Genomic DNA, 27,522 nt, shown 5'->3' with positions numbered 1-27,522 from the left:
ACACTTGCTAAATTGTACACAGCTGTCTGGAACGTGGTTTGCCTTTCCCATTGCTGTTATGGGATTTATTGCTGTTGCTGAAACGCACCACCCACCTCACTGCGCTCACACCCACTGTTTGGTCTCCATAAACACTCAGCAAATGTCAACAAACGTCAGTGGGTGTCATTTTTTCCTGCATGGTTCATTTCCTCACCTTTGCTCCATGTGCACTCCCACATCAGATGCCATTCTGTCAGACTGCCCCTCCGCTGCCATCTGCCCCATGCTAATACAGAAGGGAACACCAGTGGGAAGGTTGCCCCCCTTCTGCCATCCCACCAACATCTGCCTCCAATGCTGTAGATCAACATCCCAAACCAGGAGGCATCACCTCCAGAGCAGCTCTCAGCTGCAGGCAGGCGATGCCATTCGTTGTCCAAAATGAACACAAATAACCTGCAGCAATGCTCCCATCTGGGAGAGCTTCGCTGATATTTTAGACACAAATACAGCAAGGAGACCCCACAGATGCTAAAGCAGCACCATCAGCGTATTGATTTGCTGCAGTCAGCAGTCGGATTGTAGCTGTGATGCCCAAATGCCCACAGGATCAGTGTACGCCCGAGTTCAAATCAGTCACCAGCGTGCCAGACTGTGCCCAACAGTCGTTTTATTTACTAACCCGTTGTAGCAAACAGCATTCTGCACATAGAAAGAACGCCCGTAATAAAAACGAAAATGGAAGTTGTGCCCTTTGATATTAACCCACTCCCTTTATAATGGCTTCAGGCAGAAATTGGGTGTCTGTGCCTACGGTGAGCTCGGGTCAGAAACGTGGAGCACCGTCACAGCCGCCGTCGCAGTGATGTGCCGCCCAGCTCTCAACCAAAGACGCTTTTGGGCGGCTCGTCCTTGGACTTCTCAAAGACCGTTTCATCGCCCGTCCGAGCCCGGCTGAATATGGAAGGTGCTGCAGAGCCCATTTGTTCTGCAAAGAGAACCCCAGGAGAGGAGGCAGTCAGTGCAGGGATTGCCCAGGTGCTGGCAGTGATGTTCCTGCTGCTGCAGTGGAGAAGCTCTAGAGAAATGTTTCATCAGCCCATCAGCTTCCCAACCCCAGCACTCACACTCTGAGCATCAGGCAGCTCCCAGCATCTGAACTGGTCATCACCGTCACTGACCCCGAACACACACAGGTGCTCTATCAACTACTGTGACCAGAAAGGGAGAATGGCTGCTGGAAGCAGAGCCTGGGGGCACCTACTGCTGCCATCAAGGCCACGGATTAAATGGTGGCACAGCCAGGTCTGGGGATGCTGCTAATTTGGAGCTGCACTCGTTCACTGACAACAGCAATTAAGTTTATGCTTTACAGCGGGAGGTTTTTGTTACTATTTCCATTAAAGAGAGGAGACTTACCACACTGCTTCATGACTTGGTAGGTTTTGGACTTAATTTCCTGGTTTTTGGAGAGGTTTCCTTTAGCTCCTTTGAGATCTTCCTCCTTCACTGGAGGACGCTTCTTCTTCATTGGCTCTGGCTGGTAAAGAAAAGTATCACCCACACGTCAGCATCTCACGTTTAGGACCCATAGCTGCAGTGCATTTCTGTGCCGCTGCCTGTAGAGCTCAAAGGGTCGTGGAGGGAGAACAGCGCGGGGCCACCAGCCGCTGGAGCAGTGGGCGCCGGGGGGGCTGGCTGTGCCGGGGCTGTGGCAGAGCTCCTGCCGGCTGTCGGCTCCCAGAGCACTCGGAGCGGCTCCCTGCCAGCCCCGCAGCGAGCTGTGGGAAACAAAACAGCCACGAGACCTCTGGGGAAAACACTGAGCATAAAAAGAAGGACCGAGCTGAGAGCAAACCCAGGTTCACAGAGGGTTTGTGCTGGTGAGCCCTGAACCAAACATCTCCGCGGCCGTCTGCGACGGGGATCGTCCACGCAGCGAGCTCAGAGCCGCGCCGCTCCCAGACAGAAAGGGGAAGAAATACTGCGCTCCGTTCACAGCACTACGAGACCCGCCGGGGAGCTTCGCCTGCTGCTGGCAAGGGCTGGTAACTGCGAGGCTGCTTCCCGGCAGAAGGGGGTTCCCTTGGGACACGGAGAGGAGCGCTGGAGACGCGCCGAGCGGGAGCTGAACTCCACCCGGTCTTAAAGAGCAACGTCTCGTGCCGCAGCCAGGGCCGAGTTTAACACCAGAGCGGCTGCAGCGGCTCCGCCGTCCTGCGGCTCAAACGGGACGGTGCCGCGCGGTGCGGTGGCCGCGAGCCGCAGCGCTGAGCCCCGTCGGTGCGGAGCTGCGCACACCGCGGTGCGGCTGGGGGTGCTGCGCTGAGCTGAGCTCGCGAGGCTCCGCTGTCAGGGGTCCTTCTTTGGAGTAAAGCCCGCAGGGAGAGCCGAGCTGCTGTGCGGCTGAAGGGCTGTCCTGCCCGTGCTCTCTGCCTCCTCTTTTCTCGCACGCTCGTATGTCAGGCTCTGCTCCACACGGCCGCACACCTTCGTGCAGACGCGTCCTTCCAAACTACTGTCAAAACTTCAGATAATTGTCATGGGAAACGTGTCGGAAAAGCAGAGCTGTCAGGACAACGTCCCAGAGCAGCAGAAAGGCTTTTCGCTTCCGACAGAAATACGAGCACTTACAGCACAACAGAGTACATTAAGAGCCAACTAGTTAAGCACGTAGAGGGCAGCTGCTTTCCTTCGCCAGTCAGTAACCGCTCCATCAAACCCGGTTATTAAGCCCTACCGGCGGAGCCCTTCTCATCCCCCCCGTAACCCCAGGGCGCAGCGCTCAGCGCACACCGGGAGCTCCGACCCGCCCCGCCGCGCTCCGTACCTGCTCCATGCCGGCAGCTCCGCCGCTCCGATCCCAGCCGAGGCGGTTTCCCGGCGGTGCGTAACCTCAGCCCGCCGTTCTCGTGGGTTTATATAGAGCGTCCGGCGTCAGCTCACGGGTGGGGTCACCTTCCCAAAGCAGCCCGGCACGACTCGGGCCACGCGCGGTTATTCCTGGCGGTGACTGCAGGACTCGCAGCGCGGCCGTGACGGGAACCGACAGCTGCGGGGGGAGGGGGCTGCCCTGCGGGGGGGGCTGCGGGGCTGCTGCGACCCGACAGTAACGAACCGCAGGAGGCAGAACTTGGTGACAGACACGGACTGCGGATGCTCTCGATGGGAAGGATTGGGGACTGGGGGGCGCCTGTTCCTTTCCTGAGCAGGAAATCTTTTGCCCGGGAAGCAGAGGCACCTGCTCCATAGGAAGAAATGGTGGCGATTTTGGGGGTGAAGAAACAAAAGCAGCAGGGCTGGAGCCAGCCTTGGAGAGGCAGGCCGGGTGCTCCTCCCAGCAGCGCCCACCAGGAAGGGAGCAGCAGTACAGGGGAGCGGGGCTGTGGGTGCTGGGCAGCATCATGGCTGTCACACGTAACCATTCCTTGTGCTGAACTTGCACAGCCCAGGCAAATCCTTCCTCTTTGACTCAATGGTACGTTTTTTAAACCAGAGCTGAAGCAAAATCACCATTTCTTCCTATGGAGTGGGGGCCAATTTTTCCTCATAAGAAAGGTCAGCCTACACCAACCCATGCTGCCTTTCCCAAGTGGAAACCTCACTCACCTGGTGGAGGTCCTGAGGACTCCTGAATACACCCCAAGGGTCAGTCGAGGCAGAGTATCACAGCTTGTCCTCCTCCCTCTACCGAGCTGTGCAAAACTCCTTTCCTAAGGGGTGGTGAAGAGGGCGATGAGCACACAGTGTGTGCAGTGCACGTGCACACCTGGCCCTCCAGAAGCCACAGCTCTCACAGCAGGCTCGACTTCTCCTCCAGGCTCCTGCTCACATCCCTCAGTGGGCTGCCAGGCAGAAGACGGCTCCGTGAGCTCCCTGTAAGGATGCTGTAACGATGGGACAGGGCTGCACAGCTGCAGTAAGCGATAAGCAATGAAAGCAATGCACAAACACAGGAGTAACACAGGGCTGACACTGTGCAGGCCAACAGACTGAACCAAGCTGCTTCCACCAGGAGAGAAGCGGTGAAAGCAGCAGCAGCTCCAGATAACATCTGTATATATTTGAATGACTTGAGGGCTCCTCTCTACTGAACTGAGTGCCAGGATTTCTGCTGGTCACACAAAGGTGCAACCGAAGTTTTCTGGTTCGTGTCACAGCTTCACGAGGCACATTAACCAAGCCCTGCATCCCGGGGGTCTTTGGGTCTGTGCCCTGTGCCTCTCAGGATGCGCAGACAGAGCTTAACTTCCCATTTGTGGAGGCAGATGTTATGAACATCCAAACAGGCTCACGTTCAAAAAGGATGAGCACAGGTCTGTAATAAGTCACCTTTATTGTAACCCGTTATACAATGCAGTTACATCAGATACCCTTAGAAGTTGAAGGTAACGCTACTGATTAACAGCGTGGTTCGGACAGAGGGCAGCAGAATGCAGCTGTTTGTTTTGCTCACACCGTCTCTACTCTGACTTTACTTACAAACAAACCCAAGGTTCAGTTGGAGACAGACACCCACCCGCAGACAGAAACACCTACAAAAGAGTCCCTTTTTCAAAGACACTGCAGTTTTACTTTGTAAAACTATAGTAGCCATTTTCAGTAATTGAACTGGAAACTTCAAATACAAACGAAGTTTGCACCCCTGTGCTGTATGACCTGCTCTCACTTGATGCGGCTGAATTGATTCTCTTCCATCGTCGGTTTCCCCTGCAAAAGCACAGTGAAGTTGCCAACATGGGCTGGTCAAGCACAGTGGCAGAGATCCCTGGTGATGCTCAGCTCCCTGCAGAGCCCCCTCCTCCCCCCTGGGTGCGCAGCCGGCACCCGCGGGCAGGGATGGATCACTTTGCATTGCTCTGATTTGCAACTCAGTTTCTGAGTCTTCCCTGAAAAAAAGCTTGAGTAGGTTTTAGTGAGCAGCATTCACGTACAGCACTCACCGACTGCAATAAGACAACGGGACCTGAACGGATTAAAGCCAGAACCTGAAAACCACGTCCCAGGTGACAAGGAGCTGTCAGTCCACACGGACGTGCCCAGGTCAGACACAGGAGCAGTTCATAGATCGAGGCTGACCCAGACGTGGTAGATCTCATCTCCACCAACGCTGTCTTCTCAGTAAGTTACACTCCCTTTCTCTTACTCTGGCATACAGAACGCAGCTTCCTTCCATTAAACAATCACATGTTTTCAAGCACAGCCTGAACTAACCTTCACTGTGAGCCGTCATGAACTGCAGGTGTGAACTCAGAGCACCAGCCTGAGGACAGACACAAACCATCATGTGGTATTATTATGACTGGACCGACTCTGGGTGGAACATTGACTCCAGCCGTGCCTGCAGCCCATGCCCACGAGCAGCACGGGGCAAATCCTTCCCCGCACACGGGAGCTCAGACAGGAGCCCACCAACCCACACTGACCACAGCTCCCATTCTCATCTCCAAAGAGGAAAACTGCCAGCTGTGCATCTTTTGTTTCTTTTTCACACAATAATGTAAAACAAACAGCAGAAAACCAGGTCTGGGCGTTGGGCTGAGCTTGTGAGCAAGAACTTGGTCTCAGCAGAGGGAGTTAGAGCTGTTTTTCTCCCTCTGAAGATACTCTCCTCCTCCCGTTGCCACAGTACTTAAAACACTCGACTTCTCTTTGGCTCATAGTGCTTTCCTACATCATCTTGCTAGGCATGTTGAAGTCTCAAACCAAGCAACACTGAAGCACTTAAGACATGAAAAATTAGGCATTTGCAAAAACCACCTTCAAGAAACACTCTGTAGTGCTTTGTATTCCTTTGTATTCCTTTGTATTCCTTTGTATTCCTCTGTACTCGGTCAGCTCAAACCAAATATTTCACACGATTAAGGCCATAATTTCATACGGACATTTCACAGACTGCACACGAGACTAGAAATAGGTATCACTTCCATGGTTTAAGTGATCAGAAGAGGGAAAAGGAAGATAAAATGAAAGCCTGTAGAGTTAAATCTGTGTGCACCGCGCAGTTGATGAGGACAGCAGTGACTGCAGCACATGTGGCGCACTTGTATTCCACCAGCTGAAACTGAACAAAGCCTGTGCTGAAAATATAAACACATTTATGACGAGAGCCAGCCCCAGCTCTCACATCCCTTTAGAACAGCAGGTTGTACGGGACTGTTCTGCTGATGAAAAGGAATTCCTCGAAGTACTTCTGTGCTTGTGGAGACACGAGCCTGACCAACCAGCAACCACCAGCAGGGCAACGAAATCAACAACCAACAGCACAAAAAACAAAAACAGAGGCAACACTGATGAGGGACGCTTCCCCGTTTCCCTGTCCTCCACTTCAGAAAAGCTCAGCTGAGCTTCCATCGTCGGTAGCTTCTAGATTCAGCCTAAAAGAAGCGCTCGTATTTGAACTTATTGCAGTAGTTACATTTCAGTGCACAGTAACAGAGGTCAGTGGCTCACCTAAGCTTGCAAACACCAGGTTTGGTACAACGTCCCTTTGAGTCAGCTGGGCACACAGAGCTGATCCCTGGAGGCTCAGAGCGCTGCGTTCACCTCAGCAGCCGAGCAGGAGAAAGGAAAGCTGGAGCAGCGGGAAGGAAGGGAGCGCACAGTTCGGTATTGACTAAGGCCCAAGAACCACATGGAAGCGGTCTGGATAAGAAAATCACTTCAAGACCTGGTAAATTCATAAAAAATGTAAAAAATCTTAAAAAGTTCTGAGCAGTTTTCGGATGAAACTGTTTGGTTTAAGGCTTGGAACATTTCTGACGTCCGGACACTAAAACAGACTTGCAGTCAGTCTCTGTTGTCACTTCTCTGACACAACGCCTTGTCCTGCACAAGGTTCAGCTCAGCAAGGAAAGCTGTCGGAAACAATCATTGAGAACACAGGCAAAGCAAAAGGATCTCACTGGAAATGCCTGCAGGGCTTTAGAGCAGCACATGCTGTCAACTGCTAGAAGGCATGTGCTCAGAACTGCAGAAGTTCCACAGCGGCCGCACTATGCCTCTTCTTTGACATACAAAAGGATAGCCAGGTTGACAGGAAAGTAAACAGAAGAAACCCATTTTTTAAGCACATGACGTAGAAGATCTTTTTCAACAAAAAATAAGCATGGGACAGAACTACTCACAATCCTGTAGCACAGTCCTCCAATCAGATCGAGGCCCTGGATGGCCCCACGCAGGGAAAAGCCTCAGGAAGGTTCCATCCCTCTTGCACTACACAAGAGGTTCACACGGCAGACTTCCAGACACGGAAAGAAATTCACGCACAGATACTGGTTTCCCAAAGAAGTGACCCACTGCGGCACGCTTCTGCTCGACACTAAAGTGCACATTTGTCAAACATGCAGCCAACGCCTCGTACTGAACAAAGGTATTCTCAAATCACATGGTCAAAGTCGCACCGAGGGCTGCATCCTTAGTGACATATCTGGCGATTCCAGCAGTGGCAGGGAGCTCTTCCCTTTGCAACCCCTTTGTCTGAAACCAGCACACGAGGATAAAACGATTTTCATGACAAACCTTTTGACCTTTTCTGCACAAAGAAGGGAACGACGCCCTTTGCTCTGACAAAGAGAATCTTTAAATACAACCGTATGAAAATATAACTTAAATATAAAATAGTCAAATAGATTTGAGGAATCTTGGAAAAAAATCTTTGTTCCACCTATTAGTTCCATAGGTACCTGGTAGCAAGTAAACATTTGTACTTAAAAAAATAACAGTAAGTTACAGCTTGTAGCCATAAACTATTCTGCTCTAGGAATTATGCTGCAAAAGCCAGTTTTAGTAATAAAACACTCTAACTTATTCAATTTGGATGCCTTTCAGAGAACATCTTACACTGCATCATCCGGTAACCACAAAGGAAAGGTCACTGTATCTGTTTTCTGGATCCTCTGAAATGTCAGATGCAGTCACCTCAGTGACCCGTCCTTAACAACGCTGCTTTCACACAGGATGAAAAGACATTCTTGCATAATTGGTCAGTGTGTCTGTAGTGCAACTGAACTGCAAGTCTTCCACCTGATTGCATTATGTTGACAGACCTTGCTTTTGAGTCTGTATGAAAGTGAGAAGCAACTGCAACATTAAAACCCACTGACTGAGAAGTTCTTGCAGCGAAACCTGCTAACACAGGTCAGGGAATGCATCATACTGGCAGACCAAAACGATGCTTCTTCTTCTTAATGGGCTTTAGGTTGGTCAGTCTACGCAGGTCCTCTTCCACGTCCGATTCCTCCATCTCATCGTCTGCCGAGATGAGGATCTACAGACAAATTACAGCTCCTGAGTAACACACAAAGTCAGTCTTCCCTCACTCTTTACCCTTGCAAAGCGCCTTACTACAGAACACTATTTGGATGTACAGTCCGTTCTACCCAACAACATCACGCATCCAACCCAAAACCTCAAGCAAGTTTCAAAGAAGGATGCATGCATATTAATTTCTACTACAGTCACAGACTGCACCTAATCCAGTGACCCCAGCACCTCCAGAACAGTGGGGGCACCTTGCTCTTAAAGTGAGAGAGAATATGGAAGCTCTTTACTTAACATTTGCAATGTGGTAGTCATTGTATCACAAAAACAAAGGAAAACAAAGCAAGCAAACCCACAAAAGCCATATAGGGAGCACTGCCTACAATCCCCAGCCACCTCTCACTTTAAGCTACAGACCTGTCCTCAGACTAGAATTGCCTTTTGTCAGCTTTTGTACTGCGCAACATTTGCAGCAGCATTTGTAGCATTACATCTGAGACATTTATATACACACAGTGACTTTCTGCCCTCCGGAAGGAAAACAACCAGCTCCTGAGGGCTGCAACAATACCATCTTCTTAACCTCTTTTCAACTGCAAACATGAGGAACTGTGCAGAGAACATCAAAACCAAGCTCACAGCGCAATCGATGGCGTGAGGGAGGAATCACACTGATATTGCATTCATTGCAATAGTGAACTCTAGGTACCTCTGACTCTGACTCCTCATGCGATGCTGCTCTCCTGTAGCGGACTTTACTCCCATTTCTTGAATCTTGTCCTGCTTCTTTTTCTTCAAGTTTAGCTTTAGTCTTCCCTTTCTTCATAAGAAAATTATCTACAACCCAGAAGATAAATGCCTGGGAAAGAGAAGGAGAAAAGTGACGGTTCAGTTCTCTTCAGGTGAACGTATGCTCGTTTGGTCAATGTGTAGACAAACATCAGGAGAACTTAACAGTAATTCCCAACTGACCAAAAAGTTAAGCTTTACATAAGCACTCAGCTCCGAGGCTTATCATACACCGCACAATCCTCTACAACACGTCTACTTTAATCCTCGGAAGCAGAGGAGAGAACAAGAAAAACAACTGCTGTTCAGAGCGATCATTAACTCCTCATGCAGAAACCTGAGTGGCTTTGGGCAGACATCTGGGTGCAACAGAGCTTCCCATTTCAAAGAAAATCCACGCTTGAGTAAAACAAGGAGAGAAAAAGCTGCCAGCAGTTACTTGGATGCACAGACACCATCTCTGGCTCTAATCCTGACTCCCAGACTGCTGGAAAGGCGTACTTTGTAAGGATGGTGGCACGTTTGCACTTCTCCACTCCTGTGTTGGCCAGTCACTGACAGCTGTGGTCAGACACAGGATACTTCACAGTGCAGCAGTCCTCATCTAACTGCTTTCTAAAGCAGATGTCATTGTTGTTTTACAATCCCTACCTAAGTATTCCATTATTACATTCAATCTACTCAAGTCATCAGCCCAAAGAGATCAATAAAGCACTTCTACACCTCTTCTGAGCCTGGTTACTTAGCTAAGTATGGATTTCAGCTATGTGCAATCAACATGTTCAGGCATTTTCTCCTATCTTTAACACTCTTCCTTTTAAAAAAAAATGAAGATAATTACCACATGAAGGTACACTGTGCTCTGAGGATTAACGTTAATCAAGGATTAGTTATATTTAACTAACAGATGGAAGAAAAATACAAGTAAACATCTCATTGAAGCATGCAAGTTATACTGACATTAACAAAGAAGGGAACTATCAACATGACGATAGCCAGCTCCAACTGGGGGTTCTCTATAGGATTCAATAAAGCTACCTGTGAAAAGAAAAGGATTAAATTCAGATCAGGGCAGCATGGGCACACAACTGGGTTAGTAAGTGCAACCACTGATGTACTAACACTACATAAACAGTTCATGTGAACAAAAAAAAGGATAGCCTTGTAGAACAGGAGAGCATTTAGGACAGCTTATAAATCACCACAGATCAGTGAGTGGGGCCGGCAAGAAACTTATCTCTGCCATTTTTGTTTATAGAAGTCTGAGGAGATGCTTTCAAATAATCTCGACCATTTTAGAGCTGCATGTTCCCAAGGAACATGTTTTTAAGTCTTATCTTAAGGAAATTTAAACAGACCAGAGCTATACAAAACACACAGTAAGATAACTCAGCTCCCAAATTAGCACACACCACGTAAGAGGGACTAAATTGGTTTAGTGTGCCACAGCACCACACACATCACTCTCAGTGCTAAGTTACACCGATGCTATCAAAATGAATCCAGTCAGCAGCAGCTGCCTTCCCAAAACCACTGCAAATTACCAACAGCCTCCAGTTTACTTTTATGACGGTGATGCGAAGGAAATTTAAAATACTATAGAAAGGAAAATGAAGTAGCTGCAAATATGAGTTAAACATTAAGAAAAGGAGACATCGTTATGTATCTTCAAGAGCGTTCAGACAAGTAGATAGAAGACAATTTTATACATTGCAGTGTATACAAAAGGAAAACAAACAAGCTATGATCGGATATTTCTGGCAATTAATGTCAGAAAGCCTAATCAAGGAACAGGAACATACCAATCCTACAGAATTAAATGGCACTGAGTGTAGTCAGCTGAGGTGCTAGAGGATATGTCGAACCAACATCAGAAATCTACGGCTTTATGGCTTGCACTCAAACTTGTCTGTAAGATGCAGTAAAAAGACAAACCTCCTTCCATTGAGGAATCAGAAGCACTATAATGATGATGGTTTTCTCAAATGTCATAATCATTATGTACAGAGCACACTGACCCATCCAAGCGCTGCACTGTAGCGGGTCACCTGCAAGAGAGGAAAGTTCAATATACACATATGGATGGTTTTTACCTCCCAGCAAACACTTCAGAGAAGCAGTACGAAAAGAAGGATGCTCATACTCTCTTGGAGTGCCCTCCCCTGCTTCCTTAGCGCTGTTCCTACCACCCCTGCCCCACTCCACCCCAATTTAGTACATATAAGCTACCTTAAACATATCTTTCCTCTCTACAAAGCCGGGTTTTGTAACTACCCAATGGTAATTATAGCAACAGGTACAAACAGCACTATCATAAATTTAAATGAATAAAATGTTAATCAGGATCACACTTCCATTTCAAACTGAAAGGGTTTGAATATCTACAGCGCCCCAATAGGAAGTGGCAGAGTGAAAACCTGAGCGCCCTGTTATCTGCCTGAACAGAAATGAGCTCACACAAACATCTGGACAGAAAAACCACTATTAGATTTTATGGGTGCAAGGAGAAAGGAAGAGAAAAGAGAGGAACGGTAGCACTTCACTGGAAGCTAAAAGGAAGCTTTGCTGGGGGCACTGCTGGCTCCTTACACTTCTGCACTGTCTTCAACTGCAGCTCAGAACTTGTCAGCCTGGGGATGAATAATGTGCAATGGAAATTCAGATGCCTTTGTGTATCAGTAATGCATAATGGATAGTTGCTACTTCCTTTTCTGGAACATTTCTGAAAGGCTTTCAGTGTTAATACTTGGTGATGATCTTGAGACTGACCTGTTCGCTGCTTAAAAAAAATCTGAAACTGGAAAAATTGGCAGCCTCGGCAGTGAGAACTGCAGCAACATCCTCTGAAAATGCTGGGCAATAACAAGTCGTCTGCATCAGGGCAAACTGCACTCATCAGCCGCCTTGCAGAATCCTGTTCATAGCCAGCCCTTAAACAAAATACCCACAACTCCTCTATCCTGAAACTTGTCTTGCTTCAAATCTCGAGGCACTTTCTTATAAAAATGCCAACTTGAAGAACCTCTCCAAAACAACATCTGAAAGCTTTACGGTAAGCGACTATGTACCCTGTAGGCAGGCTGCGGGTTAAGGTGCTCTGCAAGTCACAAGCAAAGGGCTAGGGGGAAAAGATGCATCACAAACAACTTCTGAGCTTCTCCATCTGGGAAGCAAAGAGACCACAGCCATCTATTTGCCAATAGAGCTCGTTGTCAGCCAGGGGAATTTGGTCACCTGTTTTCTACGCCCAGCAGCTAAATTGACCTAATGCAAGAAGGGAGGGGGAATGCAGGAAACATTCTATTTGGTACAGATCACAGCTGCTTTTTTCCCTCTTTACGTACTCAAATATAATAACTGATTCCACACTTCTAGTAAAATCCAGCCACTGACGTAATGAATCTGGAAGTACAAAGCTGGAAATATGAAAACAAATGCAATAGATGTAAAAATTCTGACAACAAAGCCCTCGAGGGAGCACCACGCTATGAGGTTCATAAATTAGCATGCTGTACAAACAGCAACCACGTTGACATCTTGGTATCCATTCCTTTCTTGAGGCATTTACACTTAAAAACTACCCTCCATATAAAGAGCGGCTTTTATAACCATCAAGACAACAGCTATTTTTATGACAGCTTCTCAAGTAATGAATCACCGGGGATCAAGTAATAGAGCTAAGATGGGAAATGAGCTCACAGCGAGAACGAGCTTGAGACAAATGATTATTTGGGCTCTAGAAACACAAACAACATCACTCAGTTAAAAGAAGAGACTTGCGAAACCACTCGAAAACACGCTCATCATCAAGCACGTTTCCTTTGGTGCTGGGCAGCCTGGGCTGCTGGTTGGTGACCCTGCACATAGCAGGGGGTTGGAACTGGATGAGCACTGTGGGCCTTTGCAACCCAGGCCATTCTATGATTCAATAACTTGTTAAAGACTTGTTACACATAGACCTTGCATGCCAAGGTACAGAACATGCAAGAACACAACTGGCAAGTGAAATATTACAGCAGCCATTATGACAGCTGTGCTGCGACTTAAAGATCAGCTAACTGTTAACTGAAACACCCTGAAATTCTGCTTTGGAAAGCGTTTCAGTGCAAAGAGAAACATTTACCATATTCACCAAAGCGCAGGGACTCCCACTGCTGCCATTCCACAATGCTGCTGACTGCACGTACACCTGCATAGATTAACAGCATTCCTAATGTGGCATCTAACAAGAAGTTGATAAGGTACCTGAAAAGAAAAACATAAGGATGAAGCAAGGAGCAAGGGTCTGCTTTCCAGAAATTCACAGTACTTTAAATCTGCAGCTGATAAATCCATATATATGAAGCTGGACGCTTCATTGAATCATTTACCCACATCTGCAATTACAGAGCATAACATTTGAATAGCTTTACCAGAGTGTCAATATTCTGCTTCAGGCTTCAGCTTACATTTCTGCCAACGCTGGGGGTGGGTTTGTGTGTGCATGCAACGCCTGCAGTCACTATCAAAGCCCCATTTCAAATTACTGAGGGCTGCAGTGGAAATGATTTACTTCAGCACTTCAGCTCTTGTTTAAAGGATGTTTGAAACTGAATCCAGAACAAGCCTTCCCATAAAACAACTAAGCCCACTGGACACAAGACTGTCGCACTGTCAACTGCTTCAGGAGGAACTTCTGCAATCTTACCTACACTTTAAAAATCTACAGATTCCTACGGGTTTCAAACTAATTCTTAGGCCCATTCAATAGTGCAGCTGGATGTCAGAGTGCCTCGTGAGCCCGTGTGGTTTGTTTACTACTGCTCCATTTCAGCTGAACAAAACAGCAACTGAGAAAGAGACAGCGAAGGTCATCCCTGCTGAAAGCCACACAGTGAATCCCTGTAACTGAGACGCCTATTTGGCAATTCCCAATGCTAAAGTAAACTCTGGAGTCCACAGGTTCTTATCTGCAGCAATAGAAATAACAGATCAGAGCTGTGGGCTTCTGCTGATGGCAGTCAAGTTCACGTGGACAAAACAACGCTAGTAAGAGGAAAGCAAATACAGAACACATACATTCAAAGCAGTAAAGAAGGAGCTTGTTCTGACCCTCAAAAATCCCATTCAAGCAGCAGCTCGAGAGTAAAAACAGTCGGACATGTCCTGCTTCAGCCAAGATGCACCTGTAAGCCTTTAAAAACCAGTTATTTTCCACCAGTTGCACGTCAAATTGGAGTTTGAATGAACTTTTGTATCAGACGTGCTAAAATCCAGGGTAAGCATTTAGCAGGTGAAGCCCAGCAACTGCGGAGTCCACAGGTCAGCCGGGGCCACCAGGGGCTGCTCTAAGCCTGCAGCAGGAGACGGCCCAGCAGCAGCTGGCAGAAGTTCCTCTGCCCAGACCTGCTGTTATTCTGCTGCTCTGCTGCAGGTCAGACGTGCTCAGAGCCCACCAGTGGCACCCAGCACTGAGGGACACTGTGCTTGCTTTGTCTGCTAAGATCCTTCAAGCCACAAGGCAGCTGTCCAGCAGTTTTTGAGCAGGTGCTTTGTCAGCTTTCATCGTACCCTGAGTCAGAGCACTGCAGCACCGAGCTGACAAACACGAGCTTCCAGTCGTAATTCTTTCCAAGCTCTGAATCACAGCGTTCTCTAAAACAGCATTTTCTGCTTTTGTTCTGAAAATAACCCACAAACTACAAAGCAGAAAACCACCCACCGTGAAGTTTTGCTGCGTTAAATGACTATTATTTGAACTCACATGCAGAAGTGCTGCTTCTACTCAGCAATTTGCACCCACTCGTACCCTGAAGGTGTATTTCTGCCCAAGAAAGGCAGTGGCTCTGGCTGACGTAGCACACTGTCTTTCTGACAACAGGGAGGACCTGGGCCCTTGCCCAAGACACTGCACAGCTCCACACAGTTATCCTGGGAACGCTGAATGATGCTTCTGCCTCCCACCCTTCTGGCTGCTGTGTGCCGCGTTACGTTTATGTCAACAGTGGAATCTGAAAATGAAGTGACGTAGACTATACAGACACGTGCCAAAGACCTCCTGCTTTGGAACCTCAGAGGCCAACACAAACTGCTCCTGGATTTTAAGACACCTTGATGAAGCACTAGGCTTTATCTTCAAACACCGACGATTCTAGACATGTTTTCATTAGCTTACTTAAACACACACAGGAAAATGGAACAAAAGCAATTTGCACCTGTCACTTTTATAAATCATCGTGACATTAAGTCAGTAAGGAAGAGAGAAAACCAACAGAGCAAATTCTGGATCCTACATTAATTGAGCTTAAAACAAAAGTCTTTGGAAGTGACTGAATTCTTGCATGAAAATTGCTTTCTCAGACCTATCTTGTGTTAGTGTCCAAAGACAGCAGACTCAACAGTGGAACCTCCATATTTGTCAGTGGTTCAAAAGTGAAGCACTCACAGTGAACAAGGGTCTTCTTCAGTAAGGTCTGATAAGTAGACATTTGCAAAGTGGATGAACAACATCCCTATGGCTTGCTTGGAAGTGTCTAAAAACCTGCAACGAGTGAAAAACAGCCATTAAGACACATTCAACTGTTTACAACACAGCGTGATGCAGCAAATTTATATTAAAACCCCAACCCAATTATTCATTTTTCATAAAATAACAACACTAAAAGGCGATATGCCAAGGTAATTAACTTACTTAGCAATGCTCTACTTTAAGTTCAGCACTTTGGTACATTCCTCCTTGAACCATGCTGACAATAAACCAAATCATACCAACTTGAGGCCTTGGCACTGCAATCTGAAGACTCTGGAGCTCCTCCTGATATCATATGCATTATCCACAAGCTAATCTTCACTAAACCTGGCTCATCTTTAATAACCTTCTGTGCACGATGAGTATCCCAGTCATGAGACATTTCGGCTCCTTTACAGTTTTGTATTTTTGGCAAGCTTTTGGGAGGGGCAGAGGGAAAATCCTCATCACATTCTCACAGGTGGACAATTTAATTGCTCATTTCTTTATCTCTGCATTTTGCTGAGATGCCTTCAAGGGTATTTTTCACCTGAAAGCGTGAAGAAGCCTCGATAACTTTCAGCTAAAGCACAACCGCTCACTTCAAGAGGAGCAATAGCCTTGAAACCACCCATCTCCACAGCAGAAGACAATGATGGAAAGAAAACAGTTTGCTTCTCATTGAGAAAACATTAAGAAACAGCCAGGTACAAATTCAATATTGATTTTGGTCCCTTATCATTCTTTTATTATCTATTTATTATTATTATTATCACAACTTCCCAATATTATTTTTAAATATCGGAATCGTGTAACAAGTGTTACACAGAGCAGAGCGTGCTCTTTATGCAGCACAACGCTCACTTTGCCTGTCGTTTTGATGTCTTAAAAAAAAGAACCACCCAAAAAACACCCAACCAAATAGAACCAAACAAGATTTTATGCCTCAGTTTGTCTGCCCCCTCCGCCAGTTTGGTATTAAAACTTCATTCTTCCAAATACACAGTGCTGGGACGAGGCAGGAGGCCAGCACATTACTTATCTAATCACTACAGCATGTGATAAATAACGATACCCAAGTCTCAGAATGAGATTCTTGGCTTAAAAACTGAAAGCAGCCAGACCGAATTTCAAACTGATGCCGGCTGTAAACAAAGAATTGGGATTTACTTTCTCCATAAAATAAACGCCAGGATTAATTATGAAAAGCAGGGTTCCTTCAGATGAATTGAAGCCATTGGAAACAAGCCCCAAACTAACATCATTGCAGTCTTCAACACCTGGAACAACAGCATAACATTTACATCTGCCTCAAAAAAAGGTATGGGTTATGCTGGCATCACTACAAGGAAACAGTGACAGAACAAGGGGGAATGGCTTTAAACCTCAGAGCGCTGGCATTGCTGCCCAGAGCTGTGGGTGCCACTCCTGGAGGTGCCCTGGGCAGCCTGAGCTGGGGGGCAGCCAGCCCAAGGCAGGGGTGAGCTCAATGATCTGTAAGGTCTCTTCCAAACTAAGCCATTCCATGATCCTAGCACTAGAGTCTATCCCCAGGAGAAGGTACAACATAACGCTATATGTCTAAAGGTATCTTTGTGGTGATATCTGGAAGCGTACCTGGAAGGGAAACACCCAAAGCATACACTATTTTATTGACCAACATATTTTGGTAATTGTTTTGTTCATCACATTCTTGCCATCATCTTTTGTTTTTTTAATTCTTATCATCTTGAACCAACCTTTCTCTCAATACATAAAACAGACAAGCTGCACCGAAGGAGCGAACCCTGCAGCAACGTACCATATCCTCCAAGGGCGTCTTTCATGCTTTGGTTCTCTAAGTCGTTTGACTAGAAAAGAAGAAAAACAATTGGAGATAATCAGCAACTCCACACGAGACATACTGAGAAGTAAAAGCAGATCTCCATGCAGAAGCATTGCGCTCTTCCTAAATCAGGACTTACCCAACGGCATTTCATTCTATCCATCCCTAAAGATGGATTTTAAGAGAAACCTCATCCCTCCCCTCCCATCACCCAGCGAACAATGGCCAGGCTGGCAGCATTCCCCACACACAGCAACCACCCACTGCCATTGCCACGGCTGCACCCTTTAGGGCCACGCAACCAGAGAACTTAATTTCCCACAGTAAAGCAGGTTTGGAATATCAGATAAAGCAGTTTCTTTCACTCCCTGGACACCCACCACCACAGTTCAATGTCCCCTACCGGTGCCTTTAACGCCAACCCTGAACGGTAACTGTTCATGTTATTATTTCAGTAGCCTCCTAAAGAACGTGGCTGTTGGAAATCAAGAAGTGGTGAGAGGAAAAGGCTGCAGACGTACACCAAGGAAAAAGTTGTATCAGCAGCTCCCACCGTGGGTCTCTGAGCAGCGTGCCATAAACACACGGCGAGCAGCACCCAGCTGAATCAACCAGTCCGCAGCTTACAGCAGCGCTCCGTCACAGCAGGAGCTGCTAATTACCTTCCGTTTGCAAGGTGCGGCACTGCACGGCTGCGGGAGCGGCTCCCACCCGCCCCGAACAGCCACACGCTGCGCTCAGCCCCAGCAGCGCCAGGCACGGAGCGCAGCTCTGAGAGCTCAGCAGACCAGGAGTAATTAACCAGGAGCGTTCGGCATTTCACACTCAATTACAAACGAAGAAAGCAGCACCGGCAGCTCATACATTCCATGCCAGGATTTTTCAGGAAAGGAAATGAAAGCAGCTCTGCCAACAAGCACGGGAGCTGCCAGATGGGCAGATAACAGACCAGACAGCACAGTAACGCACGCTCACGCTCATTAGTTGTCCCCCCGCTTCAGGAAGTTGCTAGCAATAATGCAGGACAGATTTCACTTCTTGTGACCTCTGGAAGGCTGTCAGCAGCTCTGCTCATCACCACCAACGCTCCTTCCACAGCGGTTACAAATATACACCACTAATTCCCCCAAACGCTGTGAAGAGAAGCACTGCTACCACAGAACGACACCTACTGCTGGGCTGTCCCTGCGGCCATCTCCTGTTGGAGCCTCCCTCCTTTACACACTAAAGCAAAGCTTTTAAGGGACTGCGGCTGAAGCTTCACTGGAGCCCAATATTTCCTCCTTGGCAGCAAAGGAATAAGAGATTGCAGATTTCCCCAGATCAACCTTGCAACAAACATCACACCTAACGAGAAGGAGCTGAAGCAATGCCTTACAGAAGGGCAACAAGTCTGTAAGCTACAAACGTGCCTAAAAGCTTCTGTGACATCCGGGATCTCCTTCCATTCAGAGGGCTTCTTAAAAAAAGAACATCGTTTTTCACTTGTTTGTTTTAAAGAGAGGTAATGAATGCATGCTTCATTAGCTCAAAGGACTGAAAGCAGCAGTGCTTTTGCCACGCTGCTCATTCCTCCACACAAAACAGAGCTGCACGGTGTGCCTGCTAATTCACTTCTTGCCCCACTGTTCATTCACAGTATGGTTGGGTTGGAAGGGATCTCAAGGGTCATGAAGCTCCAACCTCCCACCACAGGCAGGGCCGCCAACCTCCACACTGAATACCAGCCCAGGCTGCCCATCCAACCTGGCCTTGAACACCTCCAGGGATGAACGGGGCATCCACAGCCTCTCTGGGCAGCAGTTCCAGCACCTCCCCACTCTCAGAGTAAAGAACCTCCCCCTGACATCCAACCCAAATCTTCCCTCCCTCAGCTTAAAACCATTTCCTCTTGTCCTGCTGTTATCTACCCTTACGAAGAGTTGACTCCCCTCCTGAAGCTGCTGGTTCCCAGCTGGGACAAAGCACACCCCAGGAGCAGTTGTTTTTTCACTATGTAAGAAACATATCAGTGAACCAATACTGCTCCTGAGCTTTGGAATAGAACAGTTCGGTCCTCTCCAGGACACACAGCCAAATGCATTACCTGGAGGTGGTGGCAAACACGTGTGTTCTTCAAGCTGAAGCAATGCTCCCCGAGCAGCAGGCATGTGACAGAGGTGAGCCTGCTCCATGCATTCTGCTGGCACGAGCTGTGCTGATGGGGCTGCCAGTGTGGAGAACCAATGTCAGAGCACAGCTCACAGCTCCCACTTGGCAAAGATTCAGACAGAAGCTCCCGCCCTCAGTCACTGGCCTGTTTGCTGGGCAGCATTCTAGAGGTCAGAAACTGCTGTGCAAACTCTGCTATGCAAACAAGAGGACTCAACCCCCTGAATCCTGGAAGGCATGCCAAGGGTACAGCAATGATAAAACATTGCAAGCGAAAGTTAAGCAGCACAAATCCATATTACCGTGCACTAAACACTTACAGTGCTCTTGGAGTGCTCAATAACAGACAAAGCTTTTCTGACATCAGTAGCACAACAGCAGGTATCAGTGAACTTTAAGGCATTCATGCCAGTTGTTTTAAGCCAGCAGCAGAACCCACTGCTGAAGCATGGCAACAAATGCCCCCATCAGCGAGCCCATCAGTCAGGCCTGCAGCTGGGACAGTCCCAAAAGCAGAAGGCAACTCCCAAATGTATCTTCAGACCAATGCAAGAAGCACGTGAAGCTGTTCCTCTTTGTAGAAAACGATGAGCACAGCAAAGGGAGGCCAAGGGTGGGTTTATACTGCCTGTTTAACGTCCATTGAGATTCTACGTAGTTCTTGCTAACCAGATTTATTCTTCTGCTGATGAAACAACAGAAGCGCTGCACTGCAGAAGGGAGACTCATCTCACCTAACAAAAAGAAAAGCAGAAAGATACACAACCAACTTCCACAAAGACAAACAGCGAATGGAAGGTTGCTGCCCAGTTGCCACATAGGCTCCTTCGCTGCAGTGTCTCTACCAACAAGGTCTTTATTCAGCGCAGACGAAACAGCAATCATTTCCATGTGCAGGAGCATTGTTCCTATTGATACAGCTTGGTACCTCTTCACACTTGTGCAGCTTTCATGAAAGCTTCACAACACTCACACCTAAGATCTGCACTGTAAGACATTCTGTGTAAGAAAGCTCGAGCTTTTAGCATCAGATGAAGGAGGTAATTTTTAAGCTCAATTTTAAAGCTGTCTAGACGACTTCATTTTCTATCATTACAATTACCTCCCAAAGAGAGCATTCAAACCCTATGCAGATAAACTAAAATACGCTGCCACGTCACACCATCACCCTCGAGACAAGAAAGGTATGCTGAAATGGTATTTGATGGTATTTGATAGCTGATGCTTTCCAGAGTCAGTAAGAAATTAAGAGCAATAATTCCAAAAGAAATACAAATTTCTGGGAACAACATCTTAAAAAAAATGACCAGAGACAGAAGATGTGCTGTAAGTTGTGAGCAGCTGGTTGTAACATTAAAGTCATTTCTGGCCCATGGAAAGATCTGTACTTCTGACAGTGGGATAAAGTGACAGGAAAAACAACAAAAAGGAAGTAAAGGCTGTGCAGGTGAGTGCTGGCCTGCCTGCCTTGGGGCTGCCAAAGACTGATAGGACCAACCCTACAAAGCAGCACTGACCAGACTTTGGGCATTTCACCAGTTATCAGTTCTCTACAGCAGATCACATTTGAAACCCTGAAATACTTAGGAACCCCTCCCCCTGGTTCACCTCCCGGCTCCAGGCCCTAGCTGCTTACACTGTCTTCCTTCACTCAGTGTGTGTTGTGGTAGAGAAAAGGGAAAGGATAATAAATACGACAAATATACATACATATATTTCTATAGATATATATGAACGCACAAGCAATTGCTCACTACCCCCAACCATTGCCCAGCTAGCCCCCGAGCAGTGGAAAAGAGCGAGGTGAATTCCCACCCCCTACAAAACCCCTTCCATGAGATGTCATATGGTATGGAACATCCTTTTCCCCAGTTTCAGTCTTAATTCTCTTCCCCCCTGATCCTTGGGCCCTTCTTTGCAGACACCCTTGGCTCTGTACAGCATTGGTTAGCAGCACCTACAAACATCGGTGTTACCACCATTGTTTTCCTCCTAGAATCAAACATTCAGACTTGGCACACTGAAGAAACCAATTCCATCCCAGCTGAAACCAAGACGGTGCACACCTCTGAGGCACAGCACAGGCACCAGCTCCCAAAGAATATAAATGCAAGCTATGAGGCTATGCAATGCAGGACTGGTGGCAGGAACAGGTCCTCAGCACCCTGAGCAGCAGTGGGAAAAGGCTGAGTTACTCCTGACTGAAGCACTGTATTGGTTGTTAATATACAGATGGTAACAAACATACAGAAGGAATAAGCAAAGGGAAACTCACCAGTGGTGGTGCCTTGGCTGAAGAAGCTGGGGCAGTCCTCACTGCTGAGCGATCTCCAAGAGATGCTGCCTCAGTGGGAGTCAGCCCTTCAATGAGGTCTCAGAGGGGATGGAGTCGAGCTCCACTCCTTCTGGGAGCAAAGCTACATCACTCTCACCTGTGCTCCCACAGCTGACCCCACACTTGCCTCAGCTGATTAATCAGAGGTTCAGGCTGTGATTACCAATCTCCCATACAAACACCATCCCTCTTCCACCTACCAGGAGCAGCAAACACTCTGCATTCTGTAGGGTGCACTTCTGGCTGCGATCATGAAGCATTTGAGTGGGACTGTGCTGTGAGAAGGTGAACATTTCCTGCCTGCAGGCGTGAGGAAGCAGACGTGTTTTCCATTTAATCAGCACCATCCGCACAGATAAGACCTTGTCAGATACTTGCAAACTTCATTAACCATGAAATTAATATCACTGCAGAATGCAAAAATGCACGGTGTATTTGTGCAAATCAGCTCCTTACAAATTCAATTATAAAACATTAGTCAAGAACACCAACTCATTATGCAGATTGCAGTTAAACAACAGGCTAGCTAACAGTTCAGAAGTTAGTGCTGATTAAACACAGCTCTCAGTTTCTGGATAATTTATCATTTTAACAATTTCCAAAGGTCAACAAAATCGCACCCTTTTTTCTAAACATTCCATGATGTGAACAACGTGTAATTATACTCAGAACAATCTTATTATCTGGAGCATAATTACATCCATAGAAGCATAGGATGGTTTGGGTTGGAAGGGACCTTTAAGATCACATAGTTCCAACCCCCTGCTGTAGGCAGGTACACCTCCCTCCAGCCCAGGTTGCTCACAGCCCCATCCAGCCTCGAGTGCTTCCATGGAGGGGACATTCATAAGCCTCACTGGGCAACCTGTTCCAGTGTCTCACCACCCTCACAGTAGTGAATTTCTTCTTAATATCTCGTCTAAACCTACCCTCTTCCAGTCTGAAGTCACTTTCCTTTGTCCTATCACTACATGCCCTTGTAAAAAGTGTTCCCCAGCTTTCCCCCTCCATGTGTTGGAAGGCTGACAGAAGGTCCTCCTGGAGAAGAGCCCCAGCTCCCTCAGCCTGTCCCTGCAGAGGAGGTGCTCCAGACCTCTGATCACCTTCGTGGCCTTCCTCTGTCTGCTCCAACAGCTCCATGTCCTTCTTGTGTTGAGGCCCCAGAACTGGATGCATTGCTCCAGGTGGGATCTCACGAAAGCAGTGAGGAGGGACAGAATCACCTCCCTCAACCTGCTGGTCATGCTTCTCGGTCTCCCGGGCTACAAACACAGTCGGGTCATGCTGAGTCTTTCATCAGCCAACAACCCCAAATCCTCCTCCTCAGGGCTGTTCTAAAGCCATTCTCCACTCAACCTGTATCCGTACTTGAGACTGCCCAGGTGCAGGACCTTGCACTTGGGGACATGGAAGTATTCAGGACCCTGACATCATCAGGACACGAAGACAGCCAATAAGTTGCTATTACCATCTATTCCCCGCACAGAGATTTTTTTGCAGCATCTCTGAACGAGGTGATGTAGCTTAAGCAGTGCTAGATATCACAAGAACATTTCTGCTGTGTTCAGTAGAGGCAGAGATGCACATTTAACTGCGCCACAAAGCGTGCTCTTCTGTCTCCAGAGATCAGAAACAGCTCCAAAATGTGACTGCAGGGTTTCATTCATTCAAGGCTTTTTACTTCCTAAGGGAAACAACAACAACAACTGAGCATCTCCCAACAGTCATTACTCATCTCTGCACAGCGTGATGCTTGGGAGCAACATCTGTCTGTTTCTTGCAGAGCCTGGAACGGACAGCAGTACGTATCTTAAAGAATACGTATCTTAAAGAATGCGTGGTAAAAAAAGCAAGTCAGTAACTTTTACCCACATGGCTGCCTTTTTTTTCTTGCTGTGGTTTTTAAAGCACCTCCCATTTTTGTCTCGAACACCAATGAGATGCTCCTGAAAGGGCTGTCGCTGTATGTAAATAAAACAGGAAAGCAGCACACGGCTCAGCAGGCGGCATCTCAGCCCCGTTGGGACACGAAGCCCCGCTCCCCGCGGGGCCGACAGGCAGAAGCGCGGACGGCCGCGGCCCCGCAGCGCCCGGAGCTGTCCGTGGTGCTGCCCGCGCCGCACCTCGCCCCCCGCCAGGCAGGCACGAGTCCCCTGAGAAGCGCTCTGGGCACGTGAACTACGCGTCGAAAATGACGTAGGAGGAGCAGCTTGTGACAGACAGCTAAAGGGACCGGCAACAGGCCTTTCCCCCGTAGCTTTGTGCAGCTTCAGCCTGTGAAAATGCTATCTACAATGATATCGCACACGTGGGAATCCTGGCAATCCATTATCAATAAACCCTGAAGTAGAGAATGCCCAGGAGGTGCTTGGCGCTTCTGGCAGAACACATCGTGTTATACAAAAACATTTCAAATGAGCTTTGTGGCATCAGCAATGAAATCCAAAACTGCTGCACCAAAGCATAAAAGCCAAGAAGCAAACAACATCACAACATCACTATGAAGTCAGGTAGGCACACTGTGATGCACACTTTGAAGCTCCAGTGGTTGCCTTGCTGGTCTGAATCACAACCAACCACCCCTTACGGCAGCGGAAACCCATTAAGGCTTCCTGTTACCAAGTGGCTTGGCATCCATAAACCAGGCTGGAAAATCACATGCACTTGGGCAGGAGGGTAAGAGCAGAATTAAGTAGCAGACTTCAAAAAAGCAGGCTAACAGACTTGAGAACTAGAGGGTATGATCCACAACAGTCACCAAACCAAGAACTGCCAGAGAGGTAACCTTTAACTGGCCAACTCCCTTTTGCAGTGAGTTACAGACCACAGCTAGCAGAGAACCACTCCAGTGCTCTGACTTCAGCACAACTGCTGTAGAACAGCTGCAGCGTTCATCTGGGATGTGGGCAGAGAGAGGGGCCACCAGGTGTGATATCAGCAATTCTGATCACGATTCTGGATTTCTCAGGTCTGTAAGAACACAGGCAAGCTACTCTTAGGCTTCAGGAATTAGTGAGCTAAGTGGGAAGGAAACCTGGGCTTGGTTTCCAGCGGCTGCTTCAGCAGCTCAGAACAAGGTGCTCTGTCCCCATCACATCACTCCAGGTGGTGCTGGACCATGGGGACATTCTGGGGAGGCCATGGTGGGACCCTGGAAGACAATATATGTTTCTGGAGGAAAGCTGAGAGCATAATGTCAGAGCAGCCAGGCAGGTGGACACACAGGAAGGTATTAGTATTGATAAATACTAAGCAGTTTTGCTCTAGAAAAGTCCTTCAGTCATTTGCAGATGGACATCCAATAATGAGGTACTAAACTCCTCATTACTGTAACCAGAAAATAATGTTTATTTAGTAGAACACAAGCACAGTAAGATCCACCTAGAAAAGGGAAGGGCAAGTTGGGGTCACCTTTTGATACTCCCATCCAACAGAACTTCTTGCTTAGATGTCAAACTGACCATCTTTAAAGGCAAACTGCCTCTGTGCATAAAGAACAATTCCAGGATACATCTCGGTTGACATTCATTTCTTTTTCTGCAGAGGGTTCTGGACCATTAACAACAGAAGATCTCCTTCTGGGTTCCCTTCCCAAGAAGAGGAGTGCCTCAGTCCTTTAGAGGAAATTCAAGCAGCAGCCAGGCAGCCACGTGCCCAGCTGCCAGGCCTGCTACACAGGGACACTGCACACAGCAGTTCTGCTCTGTGCTGAGGATTAGTGCCACGAGGACAGGCAGCTCACCACTGACCCAACAGCTGTGCCAGGTCTCAGCCTGACCCTGCCACAGCCACTTGTCCCTCAGAACTTCTCCCTCTTGTGCCCAATGGATGCAGGACTGCACTGGGGAGACACTTCAGCCTGAAAGCAAACACGGGTCTGTTCATTTCCTCGCTGCTCTGGCCATGTGACCCAGATCCAGGACCTTGCATGGGGTCAGAAACAGCTATGAAGGTGCTGAGGTCACCCCTGCTCTCTTGTCCCCCAGCATGAAGTCCATATTCTCTTTCCTATCAGATCTGGCCCATGGAGCAGGCCTACCTGACTAACTGGAGCAATTTTTAAAGATCCTGGAACAGCAGGCCAAACATTATTTACAGTATGACAGAAAGATCAGAAACAGCAGGGAAAAAGCAGGAGACGGAGCAGAAGCAGCACTTCCAGCACAGTGCAGCTCCTCCCCGGGATGTGAGCAGCCCTTACCACTGCAGCTGCTCTGCAGGTCAGGTCGGCTTCTCCTCCTGGTGGAGGACCGGCCCAAAATATGTGGAGAGCACCGTGCTGTCAGCACTGAACAAAGCAACCAAAGCAACCTCTGCTCCTGCTTTCAATGCAAGCAGAACACGCTGCCAGGCTTCCACTGCAACCTCCCCCAGAAACAAACTCCTTTTCTCAGCAGTACTTACAGGACCAGTGACTTCCCCTCCCCTCCCACCGCCCGCGGTTACAAGCGGCTCTCTGTGAATCCCGGCTCCTCCACGCACAGCAATACTTCAACAGAACCAAGTCCGGATGCACAGCACACAAACGGGCTTCTCTGCTCCCGGCCCACTCTCGGCGCTTACGCTTCCTCCCAGCACTGCTGAAAACACGGCAAGCTTTAAGCGACACCACGGCCGGGAACAAATGAGCATTCCTCGGGGACTGCAAGCCCCTCCGTAACTCCACAGACAGCAGCAGAGCACAGACAGCAGCAGAGCACAGACAGCAGCAGAGCACAGACAGCAGCAGAGCACAGACAGCAGCAGAGCACAGACAGCAGCAGAGCACAGACAGCAGCAGAGCACAGACAGCAGCAGAGCACAGACAGCAGCAGAGCACAGACAGCAGCAGAGCACAGACAGCAGCAGAGCACAGACAGCAGCAGAGCACAGACAGCAGCAGAGCACAGACAGCAGCAGAGCACAGACAGCAGCAGAGCACAGACAGCAGCAGAGCACAGACAGCAGCACAGCACAGACAGCAGCACAGCACACACAGCAGCACAGCACACACAGCAGCACAGCACACACAGCAGCACAGCACACACAGCAGCACAGCACACACAGCAGCACAGCACACACAGCAGCACAGCACACACAGCAGCACAGCACACACAGCAGCACAGCACACACAGCAGCACAGCACACACAGCAGCACAGCACAAACAGCAGCACAGCACACACAGCAGCACAGCACACACAGCAGCACGCCCCTCTTCAGGAGGTTTTCTCGGCGGTGAAGCTGCCGGCGGCCCCGGGCACGGCCCGACCTGCCGACGTGTGGGCGCCCTCCGTGGCTCAGTAATGCGCTCCGGAAGGCGGCGATGGCCGCAGCGCACAGCTCCGCACCGGAACGCGGCGCTGGCGGACATCGGACCGAACCGCGACGGCACCGCGCCGCCCCGAAAGGCGCCGCCGCGGCCCTAACGCTTCCCGACGAGGCCCTGCCCCCGCCGCCCGGCCCGGCCGCCACTCACGCATGAGGATGCTGAAGGCCAGGACGCCCAGGAGCCCCTGCAGGAAGATGCCGAAGCTGTCCATCAGGGCCCCGTTCTCGCAGCCGCGCTCGCCCTGCCCCGCTCCGGGCTGCGGGCTGAGGGCCGCGCCGAGGCTGCAGTTGGGCGGCGTCCCCCCCATGGCCAGGCCCGGCCGCTGCCGGCCTCAGCGGCGCATGGCGGCGGCGGCGACGTCGCGACCGGCGGCCGAGGCCGC

General features: G+C 48.6%; 1 protein-coding gene across 2 annotated transcripts; it reads right to left on the bottom strand.

The window, feature by feature from the left end:
* Nucleotides 1-635: 635 nt before the first annotated feature.
* Nucleotides 636-27,522, bottom strand: LOC140257857 (musculoskeletal embryonic nuclear protein 1). 2 transcript variants are annotated; one of them, XM_072347523.1, is made up of 11 exons: nucleotides 27,288-27,522; nucleotides 17,322-17,370; nucleotides 15,458-15,553; nucleotides 13,157-13,278; nucleotides 10,969-11,081; nucleotides 9,994-10,071; nucleotides 8,954-9,103; nucleotides 8,141-8,251; nucleotides 3,275-3,292; nucleotides 1,402-1,516; nucleotides 636-970 (listed from the first exon to the last, which is right to left on the bottom strand). In XM_072347523.1, the coding sequence occupies exons 1-11, from the start codon at nucleotides 27,445-27,447 to the stop codon at nucleotides 864-866; spliced, it is 1,119 nt and encodes a 372-aa protein (XP_072203624.1). In that variant the 5' UTR covers nucleotides 27,448-27,522; the 3' UTR covers nucleotides 636-863. The 2 variants fall into 2 exon arrangements, with proteins under 2 accessions (XP_072203624.1, XP_072203623.1); XM_072347522.1 differs by lacking the exons at nucleotides 3,275-3,292; nucleotides 8,141-8,251; nucleotides 8,954-9,103; ... (4 more) ...; nucleotides 17,322-17,370; nucleotides 27,288-27,522 and adding an exon at nucleotides 2,813-2,984 and having other exon boundaries at nucleotides 1,402-1,522.

The sequence above is a fragment of the Excalfactoria chinensis genome, chromosome 12, assembly GCF_039878825.1.
Source record: "Excalfactoria chinensis isolate bCotChi1 chromosome 12, bCotChi1.hap2, whole genome shotgun sequence".
Lineage (NCBI taxonomy): Eukaryota > Metazoa > Chordata > Aves > Galliformes > Phasianidae > Excalfactoria > Excalfactoria chinensis.
This window is presented reverse-complemented; position numbering and strand designations above follow the sequence as displayed.

Excerpts from the sequence above, each read along its gene's own strand:
- LOC140257857 (XM_072347523.1), bottom strand. The coding sequence starts at position 27,447 with ATGGGGGGGACGCCGCCCAACTGCAGCCTCGGCGCGGCCCTCAGCCCG. Across the intron at positions 10,072-10,968 it reads TGATTCCTCAATGGAAGGAG|GTAGCTTTATTGAATCCTAT; the intron begins GTTTGTCTTTTT and ends TTCTTTTCACAG. Across the intron at positions 8,252-8,953 it reads ATGAGGAGTCAGAGTCAGAG|ATCCTCATCTCGGCAGACGA; the intron begins GTACCTAGAGTT and ends ATTTGTCTGTAG.